We start from the raw sequence: 19908 nt of genomic DNA on the forward strand, positions 1-19908 counted from the left end.
GTACCACAATGAAAAAATTTATTAAAAAATCTTGAACAGAGCTATAATAAGCAATGAGAATGAGACTCTTTCAAAGAACCTCCAAACAAAGCAAAGTCCACATCATCATGATCTCACTACTAAATTATACCAGATCATTAAAGAAGAACTAACACAGATGTTTCTCAAACTATTTCATAAAGTACAAAAGGAAGGAATACTATCAAACTCATTCTACAAAGCCAACATTACCTGATCACCAAAGCCAGGTAAAGACACATAAAAAAAAAGTTATAGGCCATTATCCCTGATGCTCATAGATATAAAAATCCTCAATAAAATACTTGCTAACAGGGTCCTACGACACATAAAAATATCATACACCATGATCAAGTAGTTTTTCCCCCTAAGGATCTAAGGATTGTACAAAATAGGCAAACCAATACATGTAATACAACACATAAACAAAATCAAGGACAAAAAATACATCATCTCTCAATAGATGCAGAAAAAGACTTTGACAAAATTCAACATCCTTTCATGATAAAAGCTCTGAAGAAACTAGGAATAGAAGGCTCATTCCTCAGCATTATTAAGGCTATGTATAGCAAACCTATAACTGACATCTTACTAAATGGGGAAAAACAGAAACCATTTCCTCTAAAATCAGGAATGAGACAAGGATATCAACTCTTGTGACTCTTATTCAACATACTATAGGAATTCCCAGCCAGACTAATAAAACAGCAGAAAGAAATAAAAGGGATTCAAAGGGAAAAGGAATAAGGCAAATTATCAATATTTTCAGATGTTATGATCTTATACCTGAAAGACCCTAAAAACTCAACGGAAAAACTGTTTTATCTCATAACACATTTAGAAAATTCTCAGAATGCAAAATCAACACATCAAAATCAGCAGCATTTCTATACAAAAATGGTGAAGATTCTGAGAATGTAATTAGGAAAATAATACCAATCACAGAAGCTTCAAGGAAATTTAAAAACCTAGGGATAAATTTAATTAAGGAAGTGAAAAACCTATACAAGGAAAATTACAAATCAATGAAGACATTGGAAGATGGATGGGCATCCCATGTCATGGATTGGTAGAATCAATATTATGAAAATGATTATGCTACCAAAAGCAATTTGTTTGTTCAACACAATTCCTATAAAAATTCCAATGACATCTTTCACTGAGATAAAAATGTGAATCCTAAAGCTTATATGGAATCACAAAAGAACTCAAGTAGCCAAAACAATCCTGAGCCAAAAGAGCAACACTGGAGGTATCATAATTCTATATATTCTCTCTATATATTCTATATAAAATAGAAGAACCTAATACAAACCCTTAACATCTACAGGCATTTGATTTTCAACAATGAGCCCAAAAGCACATTGGAGAAAAGACATCCTGTTCAACTAATTGTGCTGGGAAAACTGGACTTCCACCTGCAGAAAACTGAAACTTGATCCCAATCTGTCAATTCAAAGTAAATCAAAGATCTTAATGTAAGGTCTGAAATGTGAAATTACACCAGGAAAAATTAGGGAACACACTGGACCATATAAGCATAGGTAATAACTTTATGAATAGAGCCCCAGTAGCTAATCAAGAGCACAACTGATAAATGGAACTGCATAAACTGAAAAGCTTCTGCATAGCAAAGGACACAGTCATTAGACTTAAGTAACAGCCTACAAAATGGGAGAAAATTTTTACCCACTATACATCTGACAAAGCATTAATAACCCAAATGTACAGGGAGCTCAAAAAACTAATCCCACAAAGAATCAACACCCCATGAATAAGTTGACAAATGAATGGAACAGACAATTCTCAAAAGAAGTACGAATGCCCAATCAATATGTGAAGAAATGCTCAACACCTTATGCCATAAAGGAAATGCAAACCAAAAGGACATTGAGATTCCACATTTCTCTGGTCAGAATGACTGTCATCAATATCACAAACAATGTCAAATGCTGGCAAGGATGAATGTGGGAGGGAAGGCATTCTTATCTCTTATTTATGGGAATGTAAATTAGTGCAACTGCTATGGAAAGCAGAATGTACTACTCCTGGGCATATCCTGGAGGAAATTTGCTCCAGGATATGATAAAGCCACTTTCACATCCATGTTTATTGCAGCATGATTCACAATACTTAAGCTTTAGGAATAGCCCAGATGTCCCCAAATTGAGAAATGCATTATGAAAATTTGTGTTTATTCACAATGGAGTTTTATTCAGCCATAAGGAAGAAGCGAACTTTGCTGTTTGCAGGTAAATGGATGAAACTGGAGAATGTCATGTTAAAAGAAGTACCCCAGGCTCAAGAGGCCACAGGTCACATGTTTTCCCTCATACATGGAAGCTAGATCTATTAGTAAATGCACACATGCATGCATACATCTTATATAGAGAGGGAGATATATATGGATAGACAGGAAGGAGAGAGAAAGGGAGAAAGAGACATAAGACTGTATTAGCGTGTCTGTGTGACAGGACGTGGGTGATGGAGAGGGAAAAATACTGAATCATTCCATGTACATGTGAAGGTAAGATGATGTAATGCACTGTAAGCTGTTGAGTAATATGGCAGCAGAGTGACATAGAAAGAGTAAGCAATGTGGTGATTAAACTGCATACAGCAGGATATATACTTGTGTGAAATGGCAAGCTTAAACCCCCTTGGGCTATACACTTTAACAAAATGAAGGGCAGGAAGATAAAACAGGTCCTTTCTGGGGATGGGTTCCAGTGGGAGTCGGGAAGACATAAGCAAAGGATGAATGAGGGCTAATATAGTGGATGTATTTTGTATTCATATATGAAAATAGAATAAAGAAACCTGTTGAGATATTTTCAGAAGGGGAGAAAGGATGAGGGAGAATGAAGAATGGGTGAATCTACTTGAAATATATTGTAAGCACATCTGTAAATTTCACAATGTATCCCCTGCACACTATTGTATGCTAATAGAGAAACAGAAAAAAGTATGTCTTTCAGTCTCATATTAAGGAATAAATGATAAGCCAGAAAAACGTTAACAGGAAAGGCTGTTCTTAAAACCAGTTAGGAAGTGAAATATTTAAAAATCCCTCAAAAATAATGAGGATTCTGATTTTTCCATATCCTTGCTACCACTTATCATTGCCTGATTTGATTTTAGCCATCTTAATGGGGAGGTAGTGGTACTTACTTCACTGTGGTTTTGATTTGCAGTTCTCTGAGTGAGATCAAGCATACTTTCCTGTGTTTACTGGTCATTTCTGTATCTTGAAGAAATGTCTTTCCAACTTATTTACTTTGTTTTACTTTGTCTTTATTATTGTATTTTGTGACTCTTTCAATTCCCATAAATTTATAAATTCTTTTTATTTTAAATTGTAGGAATTCTTATAAATTCTATACACATTTCCCCTTTCAGATATATGACTTGCAAGTATTTTCTCTTATCCTGTGTTTTCATTTTAATTTTCTTGATGATGTTACTGGAATCACAAAAGTTGTTTTATGATTTCCATTTAGTCCAGAATATTCTTTCTTTTGTTGCTTTTTCTTCTGATGTCATGTTTAAGAAATCATGGCCTAAACCAAACTCATGGAAATTTATTCCACTTTTTTCTACAGGGTTTTAAAATTTTAGGTCTTACATTCATGTTTGATACATTTTGAGTTAATTTTTATGTATATGGTGAGTTTGGGGCCTGACTTAATTCTTTTGCATTGCTTGTCTCAGCACTGTTGAAAAAGACTATTTCTTGGCTGCATAAAATTCCATTGTTTATAAATACCACATTTTCTTAATCCATTTGTCAGTGGTGGGGCATCTTGGCTGTTTCCATGGCTTGGCTATTGTGAATGGTGCTGCAATAAACATGGGTGTGCAGGTGCCTCTGGAGTAACCCGTGTCACATTCTTTTGGGTATATCCCCAAGAGTGATATTGCTGGATCATATGAAAATACCTCAGTTTTTAAGTGGCAAGACATGAATTGAAGCAAGATGTAAAAAAAAAAGTAGAAATAATAGTAAGGTTTATTAAGGAAAGGAATTTAGTATAACAGGATTAGAGTGGAGAGAAATGGGGAAAAAAGGGAGAAACATTTCCTACCTCCCATACTTGAAATGGGAGTAGATACTCAAAATGGTGGCCCCATCTTTCAGTTTTGTACTTTCGAGTTGCTGGGGGAATACACCTTGGTTAAACATAGTGGATGTGGGTGGCTGAGATGGCTACTGAAATCGGGATGTGTCATGTCATGCAGGCCCACCCAAATCACAGGGGCAAAAGTGTGCTTTAGGACTTCAGCTTGCTAGACATGATATTCTCTACCCAGGGCTGCAGAGTAGCTTAAGTGGTAGAGCACCTGACTAACTGTTGTGGGAGTTTGTTGGCTGAGATATGGGACTCCTGAGGCAACTAGCAGGAAGCAACATTTTATTGTGCCAGCACAGAGTCAGTGGACTCATGTCCAAAGGCTGAGCTCCGAGAACAAAGAGGTCTCACTTTTTAACCTTGCAAGCAGTTTACAGAAGCAAAAGGCAAGATCTAATCCATATATGGTTCTATTTAGTCTTATTGACTACTTTACCCTAGTGCTATGACTTTCCCCTCCATGGTGCTGCGTGACCTTCCTCATGTTCAGATTTCTCAGGTTTTATCTCTCTGCTACACCATCCCTACCTCCCTGCTACTTTCTCAGGACTCGGGCCTAGACTGTTTTCTTCTGATCTCCTCCCTGCTACATTATTCCCCGCTTTGATGCTTGGACCCACTTAGGGTCGAAGAACATCATCTTAACTTAGGGGTTTATATTTTTATAACATCATTACATGTAAGGCCATTTGTCATCTTTTTCTAAAGCCCAATGGTTTCCCATGTTGGTCCCCCCCACAAACATAGCATGAAGTGACATTTAGTGTCTGGGTTATAGATTCAGCCAGTGAGAGGAACAAGTTTTTAGTTTTGGCAGAGATGGAATTCATTTTTCATCTTCTTATAAAAGGAGTGAAAAACTTGGTATGAACTCCTGGGGATATACCCAAAAGACTGTGACACAAGTTACTCCAGAGGCACCTGCACACCCATGTTTACTGCAGCACTATTCACAACAGCCAAGTTATGGAAACAGCCAAGATGCCCCACTACTGATGAATGGATCAAGAAAATGTGGTATTTATACACAATGGAATTTTATGCAGCCGTGAAGAAGAGTGAAATGTTGTCATTCACGGGTGGATGGATGGAATTGGAGAACATCGTTCTGAGTGAGATTAGCCTGGCCCAAAAGACCAAAAATCATATATTCTCCCTCATACGTGGACATTGGATCAAGGGCAAACACAACAAGGGGATTGAACTTTGATCACAAGATAAAAGCCAGTGCACACAAGGGAGATGTGAGGATAGGTAAGACACCTAAAAAATTAGCTAGCATTTGTTGCCCTCAGTGCAGAGAAACCAAAGCAGATACCTTAGAAGCAACTGAGGCCAATAGGAAAAGGGGACCAGGAACTAGAGAAAAGGTTAGATCAAAAAGAATTAACCTAGAAGGTAACACACATGCACAGGAAATCAATGTGAGTCAATGCCCTGTATAGCTATCCTTATCTCAACCAGCAAAAACCCTTGTTCCTTCCTATTATTGCTTATACTCTCTCTTCAACAAAACTAGAGATAAGGGCAAAATAGTTTCTGCTGGGTATTGAGGGGGTGGGGGGGAGAGGGAGGGGGCAGAGTGGGTGGTAAGGGAGGGGGTGGGGGCAGGAGTGAGAAATGACCCAGGCCTTGTATGCACATATGAATAATTAAAAAAATTAAAAAATAAAAACAAAAAAAAAAAAAAAAAAAAAAAAAGAAAAAGACTATTTCTTCATATAATTGTCTGGTTGCCATTTTTTTATATCAGGTCTCACAAAGTAGTCCAGATTTGCACCAAACTTGTGGTCTTCCCGCCTTGCCTCCTGAGTGCTGGGATAATAGACATGTGTTACCACATCTGACTCCACCTTTTTCTTTTAAATCAACTTACCAGATTTATTGCTGTAGTATGAATTCTGTTTCATTAATCTGTATGTCTGCTTGCACATTGTCTTAATTATTGTAGTTTGGTAGTAAATTTTGCAATTAGGAACTTTGACTCTAATTGCTGTTTTGAGACTGCTTTGACTTCATTTAATTTCTACATAAATAAAAATACTGGTTTGTCAGTTTCTTAAAAAAGCCATTTGAAATTTTGAATGAGTTGAACATGTAGAAAAATTGATTGTTGCCATTTAAACAAAATTAAACCTTCAATTTGTTTTCATTTATCTAGATCTTCATTTCTTTAAAAAAATGTTTTTCAGTTTCTATGCAAAAGTGTATCATTTTGTTAGATTTTTTTTCCCTAAGTATCTCATTCTTCTCTATGCTAATTTATTTTCTGAAATTTCACTGTTGGGAATGGTTGTTGCTAGTATATGTGTGTGTGCGCAACTTCATCTGAGTTTTAAAAATTTGGAAATTGTATTCTGCCACTTGACTGAACTCATTTTCCAAGTGAATCCCTTAGGATTTCCTGTATATAAGAGCATATCATATGTGAGTAGTAGAAGCAACTTAACTTCTGTTTCATTCTAGATGTATTTTTGTCCCCTTGCCTAATCACCAGGAGTAGAACCTGCATTACTATATTAAATATACCTGGCAATAGTTGATAACCTTTTCTTGTTCCTTCTAATAGGGATTAAACATTCCTTGATACAATGTTTCTTTTGTGATATCATCTGTGGGTACTTTGTAAATATTCTTTATCAGGTTGAGAGTAATGCCTTTGTATTCGTAGCATGCTGAGAGATTTTTATTTCTTGAAATTATTTTCTTTGTTTTTTGTGTTGTTAATTGAACCCATGGATTCCCTCCAATATACTAAGCACATTCTCTACCACTGAATATACCTGAGATCCTGTTTATCTTTCATCTGTTGAGATGATCCTGTGATATTCATTGCTTATTTTAGTTAGGACATATTACATTCATTCAAAATTTGGTGTTACATCTATCCTGCAATCCTTGGAAAACCCCTATCAGTTATGGTATATAACTCTGTTTATATGTTGCCATATTCAACTTGCTAGTATTTTGTTGAGGGTTTTTTTTACCATAGTCAAAGTCATATTGGGCATAGTTTTCTTGTAATGACTTTGGTTTTGTTATTGGGTGAATTTCAGTTTCATAATGTGAATTACCAAGCAAATGCACTCATAGTTTTTGGGAAATTTTCCACAGAATAGGTGTTAATTTTTTAAAATGTTTGGGATGAATCATCTTTGGAAGAATACCTCTATACTCCAACTCTTAGGCATGGCTTTTTAATTTATGCAACAGAAGACACTGGGTTGCTCATGCTTTTTATAAATATAGGTCTCAGATGTTGCTGTCAGGCCCAGGGTTCTCCAGGGCAGAGAGCTTATCCTCATCCAGTCCCTGTGTTTATGCAGGTCAGAAGATGCTGGAGTGTTCTGGTTTTCTGCAGTACATAGTTTGGAGTCTGTCACAAGCTGCGAGCCTGCAGGGAACCTGTTGTTCCTGTCTCTCCACATGGGTGTCTGCTGGGAAGAGACAAATGACTCTTCCCAGTCCCCAGGTGTCTGCAGGGCAGAGGGCACAATTTATCCCTGGCCCCTGGATTATTGCAGGCCAGAGGCAACATGATATCTCCAACTCCTGGATTCTAAAGAGTACAGTACTCAGTTTTTCCCTTGTTCCAGGTATTTTCAGTACACAGGCTGGGGCCAATTTTCAGCCCATGGTGTGTACATAGAAGAGGGTGCAGGGTAGTTCCAGGTGTCTTCAGATGGATTGTCATGGTCCATCCACAGACCCTGTTCCCAATATTTGAATGGCACGGGACACAGCCTGTTCCCAGCCCCTGTGTGTCTGAAGGGTAGAGCCTCTGGCTTATACCTCTACTAGTAACTGGATTCTGCATGGCAACAGGCTGAAGACTGCACCTGTCCTAGGTATCTGGGGCATAGAGCCTGCATCTGCTCTCATTCAATGTGTGTCTTCAGAGTATAGGCCACTTGGTGTCTTCTGGGCAGAATCTATGGCCTATCAGCTCATGGGTGTATGCATGGCAGAGACTATGGCCTGTCCACAGCACATGGCTTCTGAAGGGCATTGGCTATGGATTACCTAGCAGTGGGTGTCAGAAGCACAAGGGTGGAGCCTGTTCACAACTCTGCACTTCTGCAAGACTGAGGCAATGATAGGGTTCTCACTGTCTACAAATTGGGGGCTGTTGATTGACTCTGGCCTGGATAAGTGCTGTGGCTTGTCTTTGGCTCTAGCCACTTTTGTCTTCAGGGAACAGGCTGAAGCCACTCCCAGGCCCTGGTCATTTCCGGGTCTCTTGGTGTCTTTAGGACAGATTGTACTGGAGGCTTACTGGTGTCTGCAATATAGAGGCCATGTCTTGTTCAACAGCCCCAGTTGTCTGCAAGTTAGAGGTTGCTGAAGGTCTCCAGCTGTTTATGAGGAAGTGCCCAAAAAGTGAACCCACCCATGTGTCAGAACAGAGTCTGTGGCCTGCTCGAAGTGCCCTGGTGTCTGCACCAAAAAGTTTCTGAGGTATGAATGTCTTAGAGTGTGGGCTATCCCTGGCCTCTGGGTTATCTGGAGGGCAGAGGATCTGTGCTGTACTCAGCCCCTAGTGTGCCAAACAGAGAACATGTTCTGACTAATTGCAGGTGTCTCATTTTTAGAGACTGCATCCTGTTTGATCATCTTCTTTGATCATTTAAGTGTTTCTGTGTCTTGTCAATTTTTTTAATGTGTCCTGTTGGGATTCACTGGATTGTTTTTGTATGTCCTCTTTACGCTCCATTTTAAGCTTGTTAAACATTCTTAACTTCATTCTTCTAACCTCAGCATCTGAGGATTCATCCCCTTCATTGTCCACCAAAACCTCTATTTTGTGATTGTTACCCTTTTGAGGAATCATATTCCCCTGCCTTCTTTTATTCCCTATATTTCCATTTTGAGATTGGCACATGTGGTGTTGATTAGCTAGCTGGGGGTTTTAATTTCCTATCATCTATTTCTTATCTTAATTTCTTTCTATGCTCTGGCTAGCTTAGTTGTTCTTTAGATTAATGTTAACTTTCTATTCAGTGAGCAGGAGATACAAGTGAACAATAATGAATTAATGGATTCAGTGATGAACCAGTTGCAAAGGGATAAGAAGGATGAGAGTAATGTATACTGTTGGTATAATACACTGCTTGGTCAGTGGTTAGTGTGGATGAGATAGGAAGAGTGGAGCAAAAGGGAGGCTAGGCAGGAAGGTAAAGAGAGGGACTGAAATAAAAAATGGAAGGGAAAAAAGTCAAGGGAGACAATAGTGGAACAAGTGATTGCTAAGCAAATGTAAATTGAAACAGAATGGAAAAAGGAGATAAGTAACAAAAAATTAAAATATATACTTATTGTGCAAATTTTTTTCCTTGTTATAGAGAGGAGTGGGTTTCCTCTGAGTTCAGTGACTGCACAGGGGGCTGCCCTGTGATGTGTAACTGGGCTTTCTCTCTTCTTAGGGTTGATAAACTGAAATGTGTGTCTATTGTCAGTGTCCCACTCTACTGGACAGGTTTGGTGGGATCCACTGAAGTGTTTTTGACCTGGCTCTTCTTGGGGGATAGTCAGCAAGGATCAGATTGAGTGAGTGGGTTGTCCCAGGTGATCCCTCAAGGAGATGATAGGTGCACAGTAGGACCCTTCCCACCTGGAGAGCAAGATTAGGATCTGGAATTGAGCTGTTTGGCCTAAGCTCTTTTCTGCAAAGTCTGTCTGATCTCACGATGAGTTCCTCAAAGGTAGTAGAATGTATCATTTTCCACTAGATGTGGGTAAGTCACCCTTCTCCCACACAGATTGGATCAGATGGGCATAGAATCAAAAAAGTCATGGATGGGCTGCCCCTCCGCCAGTTGATGGAGGTAGAATTTTCCATCGGTTTATTAGGCCAACAGCTTTGTCCATCTTCCCTCAAGCTGTGCTGGTCTGTATGGTTTTCTCCAGAGGAAGTGGTGTGACTCACTCACCTGAAAGGGTTGTAGTTTCCCATGGGTAGAATCTATAGTCAACAGCCCTGGGGACTGACAGACAACAGTCAGAGGATCAGTGTCTAAGAATTTTTGTGGGTACAGGACAGCCGGGTACTTTCAGAACTTATTCTGCAGTTTACTGTATGAATTCATTGAATTTTTGCTCTTCATAGAGAGGAATAAAGGAAAACAAGAAAAGAAAAAAAATGGAGAAACAACGGTCTTGGGGTGGACCTGCAAGGCAGCTGCAACACCCAGGCTTCTGGGGCTGTCTTATGCTATGAAAAGCTAATTTAAGGGCTGTACACTAGTTTGCACATGAATTGCCAATGTCTTACTTGGTGAAGAAACTAGTTACCATCCTTGATACCACAGATCTCAACTGTTGTTTCAGGTTTGTGAGTGCTCTGAGTTCTAGTGTCTATGTCCTCTCTGTCCTCTTGATTTCCCCATAATGGCTCTTTTCAACAATTTTTTGAGAGCTAGTTTCTACTAATTGAACTTTCTGTTTGATTGTAGCCTGCCAGCATGTAACTTGACATTGATTTCCTGAACTGTCAGACTTCATCAGATTTAAAAATGAACATAAGAACAGAACCTACATTTCTTTAAAAAAATTCAAATGACCAATAAGCTTTTGAAAGATGTTGAACCTCATGCATCATTAGGATGGCAAAAGTCAAACACATCATGAGATATCACCTCATTCCCACCAAAATTGCCTCCAGCAAAAAAACAAAAAAGGGAGACCCTCTTGTGGGAGTTCCCACTCACCCTGGGTGCTTTACACTTTTCTATAAATTCTCCTAATTTACAGTCTTCTATCTCAATAAAATCTCCCACATCTCTTGCCAAAAAAACAAACCCCAGATAATAACAAGTGTCAGAATTTAGAAATATTTGAACCTAAGTGCACTGATGAGGGGAATATAAAGTGATGCAGCCATTATTGAAGTTCTTATTACATAAAGTGAAGTTCATGTGTGACACAGTATCCCCAATTCTGGAGTTTAGATGGGCAGAGAACCCTTGCTAATAGGGCACACTCCATAACCAACAATGGCAAATGATATGGAGAGGAGGAGGATGAAAGACAATAAAGGACTTTCATTTTCCTCATGTATTTTTGTATTGCTTGCATTTAGTACAGTGAATATGTTGCCCTTAAAATGGAAAACAGGGTTTTATATTTAAAAGTTTATATTCTTGAAATACTACAGAAAAATATGAGACAAAAAAGAATTTTCCCTATGTCAATGAACAGTGAAAACCACGTAATTGTATTTCAGTAGAAAATAAGAAAAATAAAATAAAATAGCATAACAATACATGTTTTGAGACAAAATGTATAGACATTAATATTGCCTACAAAAATAAAGTAAAATTAATCTAAAACTCCTTACTGTATTTGTTAAATGATAATAAAATTAAATGGAAAAAAACAAAGCAATACTGATTTTGTGAGAAATGAACTAAAGAAGAGGGTTGGAAAAATTAAAAAATGGGAGTGTTTAATAGGTAAACACAAGAAAACAGTAGTAGGAATATTTCTGTGAGAAAAGTAACACTCCACACAAATTCATAAAATAAAACAGTTTATTTAACAGTCATAACCAATCATGAAATAGAGACACATAGAGAAACAGTGAGGGAAGGAGGGGGGACTGAGTCTGGATAAATGGAGAACAAAGATTGTAAATAAAGAAAATTTGATAGTAACCAAGTGGTTGGCAATTTGAAAGTAACTTAAGCATATCTTTGAAAACTAACATTGGCAACAAATATGAGGAGTAAACTAAATAAACAATATTATGAGTAAATTTGGACATATACATTACAGGGACAAAGCTTTGAACCTTTCACTGAACTTTGAAAGTCCAGGGAAATGAGTTGAAGAAGTATCTGCAGGCCAGAGTTAATCTATGATTGAAGGGCCTGGCTTCCAGTCTTAGGAGGTGAAACCTCCTAAGAGACAAGTGACTCCTTTCTTCCTTCAAGAGAGGCACTATTCTTCATAATTGTTTGCTTTTTGAATATCTGCTTCTTCAGTAGGAACTGATAGGCAGAATTCATGTTCATGGTACAGAATATTTTGGAAGTATAAAGAGCTACAGTTCTGGCGTGAGAAAGGAAAAGGAGTGGTCAGGGTCACCCACACGGACTGTAGCACCCCTACCCTTGGAGCTGTGTCTATGACAGGTCTATGATGTGGTTCTGAGATCCCTCTAATCCAGCAATGAAACTACTGAGAACTCACCCCTGTACCTAAGGCTGGGGAAAGGCAGTGCTGAGGCCCTGATGACCCCTAAGGAGTATTGCTCAGAAAAGTGCTTGGATTACTGTATGTCCCAGATCAGCCTGTAGCTGGAAAAGGGTGTTCCCATGCTTCCACTCTGTTGTCTTTGCTGGTGAGACACCAGAAACAGCAGACCCATGCCTGTCTGAGAAGGCCCATTTCTGAACCCATGACATCATGCCTTAACAGATGGTGCTCCAACTGCTGTGTATCATAAGTCCCCTTTGCTCCTGAATCAGTGTCAGACTTGGGATGTCCACCTGTTGAGACCAGGACCTGAACAATACTCACATGCTCTATGTTTCTGCCCCAGGCTTCTCACCCACAGTTTCTGCCTTATTGGTCTCCAGGACCCAGGAGAAACTGGACATGGCACTTTCTGACAACGTGAGGCATGGTTGGCTGAAGGTACACTATAAGCAGCCTTAGGCAGGCAATGTCAAGGGGCTGGCAGAAGTCCTCTGGATACACATCAAGCCAGGTCATAAGGATCGAGTAGACAGCCCTGGAGACAGATGGATGAGAAGCAGAATCAGAGGCCTGACCTTCCTTTTCCTGTCCTGCCACAGTAGACATTTGGATGTAGGTTCCTGTCCTTGCCCCTGTCAATACAGAGATCAACACAATCCAGAAGAAGCCCTTTGTCTCTCCAGGCATGGCAGAAAATTTAAACAGGTAGGAGCTGCATGGAACTTCCATGGGAGGAAGCCCAAGCTAAATGGCTTGAGTACGACTTGATTATTTAGACTCTCCATGCTGTTCTGTATGTCTCTGGGAACACTGTTCTTCCAGAATTTCAAATTCACCCAGGTACATCCTCATTCCTGGCAATCACAAGATTCTGTTGGCCCTCACATATTATTTCCTGCTGTCTCATCTCCGTGAGCACCTTGTGGGATGTCACCCATGACAATTTTCACATTGTAGTCACAGCAGGCCTTCTGAGAACTCATTTGGACTCTGGGGACCAGGTAATTTCTGTGAGAAACAATTCCCTCCTACCTTCTGTATTGCACTGAGGAGCAACAGGGAGTAGGCTTTGTGTTGAGGATGATGAATTCTCACAGGGGCCTGCATCCCTAGCAGACCCTCTCATCCTTAAGTCCCCATGATGCTACTGGTAGTTATCTAGACTTCCTTCTCATTCAGGAAAAGCCCTAGACCTCAGCCCTGTAATTGAAATCAAAAGAGTTTTGGGACCTAAGTGTGCCCAGTCCTACCAAAATTGCCCCAAATGTCCTCTCTCATCAGACTGGGGGTCACCCACTTTAAGTTACATCTGCTCACCTTTTTAGTTGCTCCTGAGTTGTACGATTTCTGTTGGAGTCATACCTAGAAGAATCCAAGAATGTGTTACATCCACGGAACCTGCTAGAACACACCATGTTACTGACTGCTGTGACAAGGGAATGATACCCAGGACGTCAGAGATTGTCCTGCTCTTTTATGGAATTATGCAAAGTGCCAGCAATCCTGCTACCACATAGTGGGAGACTCCTATATTTGCTTAAAGAAAGAAACCCATCAAGAACCTTCCCAGAATTCTGTGTTTTGGTTCCTCAGTAACCAAGGACTTCTTGGTCTGCTACAGCCATATCAGGGATGGACCCATGGAATGAAGAAGCTTATTTGCAAATTGCCATAAGTCTTTACCCAGGTCAAGGAAAGTGAGGACCAAGGAAGGGGTATACTCAAGTCCCAGTGGGGACATGCAGATGAGGGCAGAGCATGGTGCTGCCTACTCTCTGGGTTCAGACACAGGCAATCACCTCTATGGCTCACTCACACTCCATCTGGCAACACTTCATAAGGGTGTTCCTATGAGCACTCCAGTCTGCAGTTTGAAACTTAGAGCAGGGAAGGGCACTGCCAAACCCAGCCAGGAGGAAGGGATTGTTATGAGTATTGAGGTGGTGCTCACCACGAAAACAAGATTTGCAGTGCCTGCTGAATCATATTTACTCTTCTGTAGGTGCCTTGCAATCTAGTGGGCACAAAAAGCAAGTCTCCAAACTGCAGAGATGGCAGCTGTTGCTCCTCCAACATCTCATGTGTGGCTGCCTCCAGGATGTCCTTAGTGCAGTTCTCATCCAGGATGGATGCTGACTCGTTTTCACTCTGCATGGGGATCAAGGAGGTTCAGATCAAAATGGAAACACTAGCAAACTGGAATATGACTTTGCCAGAAAATGAAGTGAGGTTCTTTCTGTTGGGGTTCAGATTGCTTCACGTGGTCTTGTCACATGACCTGGAGCTCTCTCTGTCAACTTTGGTGACCTCTAGGAAATCCAGAGCCATCTTAAGCAAGGACTGATCCATTCTTTCCACATGTGGACATGGGCTCCATTGTGGGCTCACCTGGTGCATGCTTGTATACAAACTACAAAACAAGAGAACATGCTTGTCTCTATAGGGTTTCCAGAGAAAGAAGCTGGCTGTTGTTGCTCTGGACTATCATTACATGTAAATGTAGTCGCACAATTTCTGGGGTCCTTAATGCAGGAAGTGAAATCATCTTTGTAGGTTTCTCTCATGTGAGCCTCTTCCTCAGACACGACCTCCCTCCCTGAGATTCACTGCGATGGTACCCCCACTACTTGCCAAGTCCATGTGGAAAAGTAGATGCAGACACAACCACAACCCTCATTCCACTGTCTCTAGGCCATGCAGCCTCCTACAGTGCCACAACTTTGATGACATAGAGCTGCCTTCACACATGACCAAACCTTCCCACCAGGTGTGTGACAATGACCAGGTCATTTTGTCTCTAATATCTCCCCACTCTCCACATTTGCACACTGGGTATCATTCCAGTATCAGAAACCTAGGAAGAGCTCACTTCTGCACCTACACACATATAATTCCTGGACTCTAAACTCTTTGTTGTACTTAAGGGAGTAAATTCATCCATCTAAGGCTTCAACCAAAGGCCTGAGTTTCTGGCCAAGAGAAATATGATTTCCTGGCTACTGCAATGTAACCTGTACTTGAATTGATAGAGTAACTGGATGTGCCCCATATTTCCTGAAGTTTCTAGTTATGAAAATATTCATGGTTATTATGTACCTTGCATTACAATCACAAAAATGACTCTGGGTTGGGGACTCACTGGTTTGGGGAGAAAAGGTCAGTGGGATTTCTGGCATCACCCTGCACTGCACAGCAACTCACAGCATCTGTTGGCGTGACTTGCTCAGGCACCAAATCTTGAAGGGCATCCAAGAGGGTATTCTTCTCAATTTTCCCATTCTCTGTGTCCACAGGTGAAGGCTTTGTGGGCTTTTGTCATGCTCCAGTTCTGGAGGCTCACTGGGAGTTGCCTCGACCTCCATAGGTTCTGAATGAGTTGGACTTGATGAAGTAACTGGCTCAGGTTCTGTAGTTAGTTCTAGAGGAACACTTTGATCTGTTGATACATCTACAGGATGAGACAAGACTCTCTATTTCTTCTTTGCCCTTGATCTTTCCAAAGGAATAAATTACAACAGTCTTACTGAGAAGACTGGTGTAACCATGTCTGAAGTATTGAGTCTTGCCTTGTACTTCCAGACATCATCCCACTAGAACTACTAACCTATGATGGTAAATTTTACCTCTCTGAACACAAGCTAACTGGGCTCTGAAAGCACAGCAGTATCCTCAGGCATAGCTAAGAGGTGACATGTCCTCTGGGATTGGAGGTCATGCTTACCACTTAAACCATCTGTTCTGCTCATGTTAAGTTGTCCTGGATCACTGGTTGTTACATAGGAAGGTGGGGATGAAGATGGGGTCCCAGAACAGCAGGGAAGGCAGTAGGTCATTTACCATTTTCTCCAGGATGATTGCTTTGAGGATGTCCTCCCTGATGTGCTCACATGGGATGTGGGCTGATTTATTTTCACCCTGGTTTTTTGCCAAGGTAGGTTAGTTAAAACATGGAAATAGGAGTACATGAGAAAAAGACTTTGCCTTACAGTGAAGTCAAAACAGTGACATTGAATTTTCCTATAAATCCTCACGCAACATGTGGGTGCACACATACACTAACATACACACACACACACACACACACACACACACACACACACACACAGAGACACCTGAGAATCTGGTCTGTGGGAGACCACGATTGGGGGGGAATCCCCTTCATCTACCCTTTCAGACCAACTGTCACCTTTGGTATCCTCTGGGAAAATCTCCACTGGAGGTGTGGGTGAGTCCTGAAACAGTTTCTCCAGATCTGGGCTATTCTCCTCTATGTGGTCTCCTGGGGCCTGAGCCCCAACACCACTGGAGACAGCAAAAGAACATCTTTCTCTATACAGAGTTAGTAGAGATATGAGTTGAGAGTGGTTGCTCAGGAATTTAGTTGCATGGGCACTAGGGTTCTAAATTCTTTTTTGTCCTTATCCAGGAAGTGATGTCATCTCTGAAGGTCTCAACTGACACTGCCTCAGACAAAGTCCTTCCCTAGATCTACCATCATGCTGATGGCTTCCTGGCCCAAACCATGTAGACAACTAGACACAGTCACACCCATACCCTCCACACTACTCTCTCTGGCTGGGTTGAAACACTGAGCCGACTTTGAGGAGCCTGATGTGGGTTCACTCTTTGCTCCTTTTTCCAATGAGGCATTTGACCCTGGATAGATCACTCTGCTCTCATAGCTTTCCAGTTGTGAAACTTGCTGTGTTGTGATCATCCTATTATCTGTCACATAGGCCTCATGTGTCATGCCTGTATCTCTACCTATCTTTCTCTGGAAGTTTCACAGACCACTGACACCTGTCACTAGAGATGAGACAAACCCCAAACCGAACCAAACACTTTCTTTCAAACAAGTCAAACATGAAACACAATTAGACCCTGATCTTAGGACCAAAGTTGTATCTAGTGAAGAATCACAAGTTAATCCAAAAAGATGTACACATAGATACACGAAAGCTTCTATGACCATAAACATTTACATGACCACAGAGAAATGCATTTAAAAACAGCCACAGATGTGTGTGGGTATGTGTTTGAACACAGGCACACAGCCACACATATGTGCACACACATGTGTGTCCAGGAACAAGACACTGGTTTGACTATGGTAAAAGGGCTGGGAAGTGAAGAGAGGGTGAATAAGCAGTGGGCACCAAATGGCAGTTGGAAAATTTAGTTTTGGCTTGTGCCCTGAGTTTAATTGGAGCCTGTAGTAGAGGAATACATGTCAGTCCTCTGAAAAAGTGAATTGGGGGACACAGTAAGGGCCTAGTTTTTAGGTTGATGGGGCTCACCCAGACGCAGGGAGTGGGGACTGAGTGATTTCTGCACTGTCCTCATGGTGTCATATGTGGGAAGATATATAGGAGCCAAGAGGCTGGAGGGCAAAAAGCTGAATTCATCTAACAGTTGACTGGGCCTGAGGGTCTCCACTGGGTGCCAGGCAACGTTTGGAAAGGGATTGGGTTCTCTGCTTTGGGTTTGAAGATGTGAGAAGAATGTGGAAGTAAGTGAACTTGCATTTGGTGGGAAATAGTACCTGTGCATAGACTAGTGTCTTCAGGGTGTCTCATGGACCAGAATTAATCCTGACTTCTGCTGAGGGATGTAGCACAAGTAGCTCTTGTTGTCTGCCTAGTTCCAGATTCTCAGGTAGGTAACACTTCCCACTTTGATACCTTTTCTCCTTCATCATGGCCATTGGAGAAAGGATTAAGAGCACTTATGATGGCTAACTGCACCAAGTAGTGTAAGCCATTCACATTTGACCAAACTTAATGAAGCACTGAGCTCAACAGTTGCGAGGGGACTTTGTGCATTTGTGGAAGGGCCCTGGTCCTAGAGCCACTCAGCAGGATAAGCGTCATACAGCTGGAGGAATGACAACAGCCATGTGGGGCCATGCAGTGTTCTATGTGGACCCCAGGGCAGATCCTGCCCTCTGTTGTATGACTCATGATTCCTTCTTTGACTGTTGATCTCTTAAAGGATGAGGTAATGGTCCTGTTGAGGACTGAGGAAAAAACAGGTTTCCTACATCAGGACCTACTGGGGGATCTAACCATACATGGGTGTAGTTTTGGTACTGTATTAATGACCTTCTCTCTGGCTGTCATAGCTATGTCCTGTGAGGGCTCCCTGGGGGACACAAGTGGCTTTCTCATCCCTGTAAGTGCACACATGTTTGACTTTGGAGGCCTCCCAGAGGATCCCTGACCTGATTCTTCTAGCCATGATAATCAGAGTCCTCCTTCCTCCATCAGCTGACTTGTGGACTCCAGAGAAACTTCTTTTTGTTATTCAGAGGAAGTTGTGTTCAGACTTCACCTCTCCCAAGGAAATTTACATGACTGACCATGTCCTTCAAGCCATGTGTATTCTAAGCAGTCTTGTGTAAGATTTGGTGTGGTCTTGATTGGCATATACACATCAGGAATCATTTGGCTAATCTGATTAGATTTGTAGCTAAGAAGATTATGCAGACAAGACAGGTGAGAGAGTAGAAGATTAGGAGGACTGAGATGGGGGCTTACCAGTGACAGCAGGGTCATTGAGGTCATGCAGCAAGCATGGGATTACATGATGCATTTTTGTCCCAATCGGCTTCTCAGCTTCTACTGGCAGCCTCTGTACAGTCCCTTGTCTTAGGCAATCCCAGCAGGTGTGTCAACAAGGAGGTCCTCTGCTGACCTTCTTGTCTCTCACATGGATTTTCCAGAGAGGACAGGTTGGAGGTAGGTGTGAGAGAAACAGTTTCCTGGATGCAGGTCACGTTATGATTGCTGTTCTCCTGGATGGAAAACTGACATGGTTACAAACAGGTCTCTGGATTAAGGGAAGTGTCCAGAAAACATGGGACCCTCTAATGACAAATGAAAGTCCTGGCCATGTAAATTCTAACTGAATGGCCTTCCCATGTTTACACTTAAGAGTGGACTCTTAAGAAGCTGGTCATGTGTTTGCCATCCTCACGGGCTTGGGATAATAATCCCAACACTCCTTTCTAATCTTTCCATACAAACTCCTAATCTGAATTCTCAGTAAACTGGTCACAGACAGAGGGGCCAGGCGTCTCTGATCTCACCCACAGACCTGAAGTGATGCACACAGGAGACAAAAGCATTCAAAAGGATGCCTGCCACCTGCCCTGCACAGCTGTCACTGCATCCATCATCATGAACTGCTCAGCTAACAGATGAAGAGGGAATGGCAAGAGGTGAGACTTCTCCTTGACCAGCCTGTTGTGTGTGGTCATAGATGAAGGCCAGCAAGGTCTCCTGATGAATGTGGTATAGGAGCTAACTGGAACTCTGTGGCATGTGATGCAGGTGGCTTGAGCTTTGAACTCTCTGAAGGAACTGGATGGATCTCCAGAACCTGTGAGGAGCAGATTCCTGCTCTCCAGCCTTTGAAGAAGCTGGATCAGGCTCTGGATTTGGCTTTAGAAGCAGCAGTGGAGTTGTTGGTAGGGCTGCAGGAAGTGACAAGATCCCACATGACCATCTTGACCTGCAGCTTTTTAAACTCAGAGATGGCCCCAGCCTGTATGAGGAGATCT

At 41.4% G+C, this 19908-nt stretch overlaps 1 protein-coding gene across 1 annotated transcript in view; it reads left to right on the plus strand.

The window, feature by feature from the left end:
• The window catches only part of LOC141417230 (uncharacterized), a 60076-nt gene extending 47270 nt beyond the window's left edge, over nucleotides 1-12806 (plus strand). The window contains 1 exon segment of the mRNA XM_074055395.1: nucleotides 12728-12806. Coding sequence (XP_073911496.1) covers nucleotides 12728-12806 — 79 coding nt within the window.
• Nucleotides 12807-19908: the final 7102 nt, after the last annotated feature.

Source organism: Castor canadensis, chromosome 15 (genome assembly GCF_047511655.1).
Source record: "Castor canadensis chromosome 15, mCasCan1.hap1v2, whole genome shotgun sequence".
Lineage (NCBI taxonomy): Eukaryota > Metazoa > Chordata > Mammalia > Rodentia > Castoridae > Castor > Castor canadensis.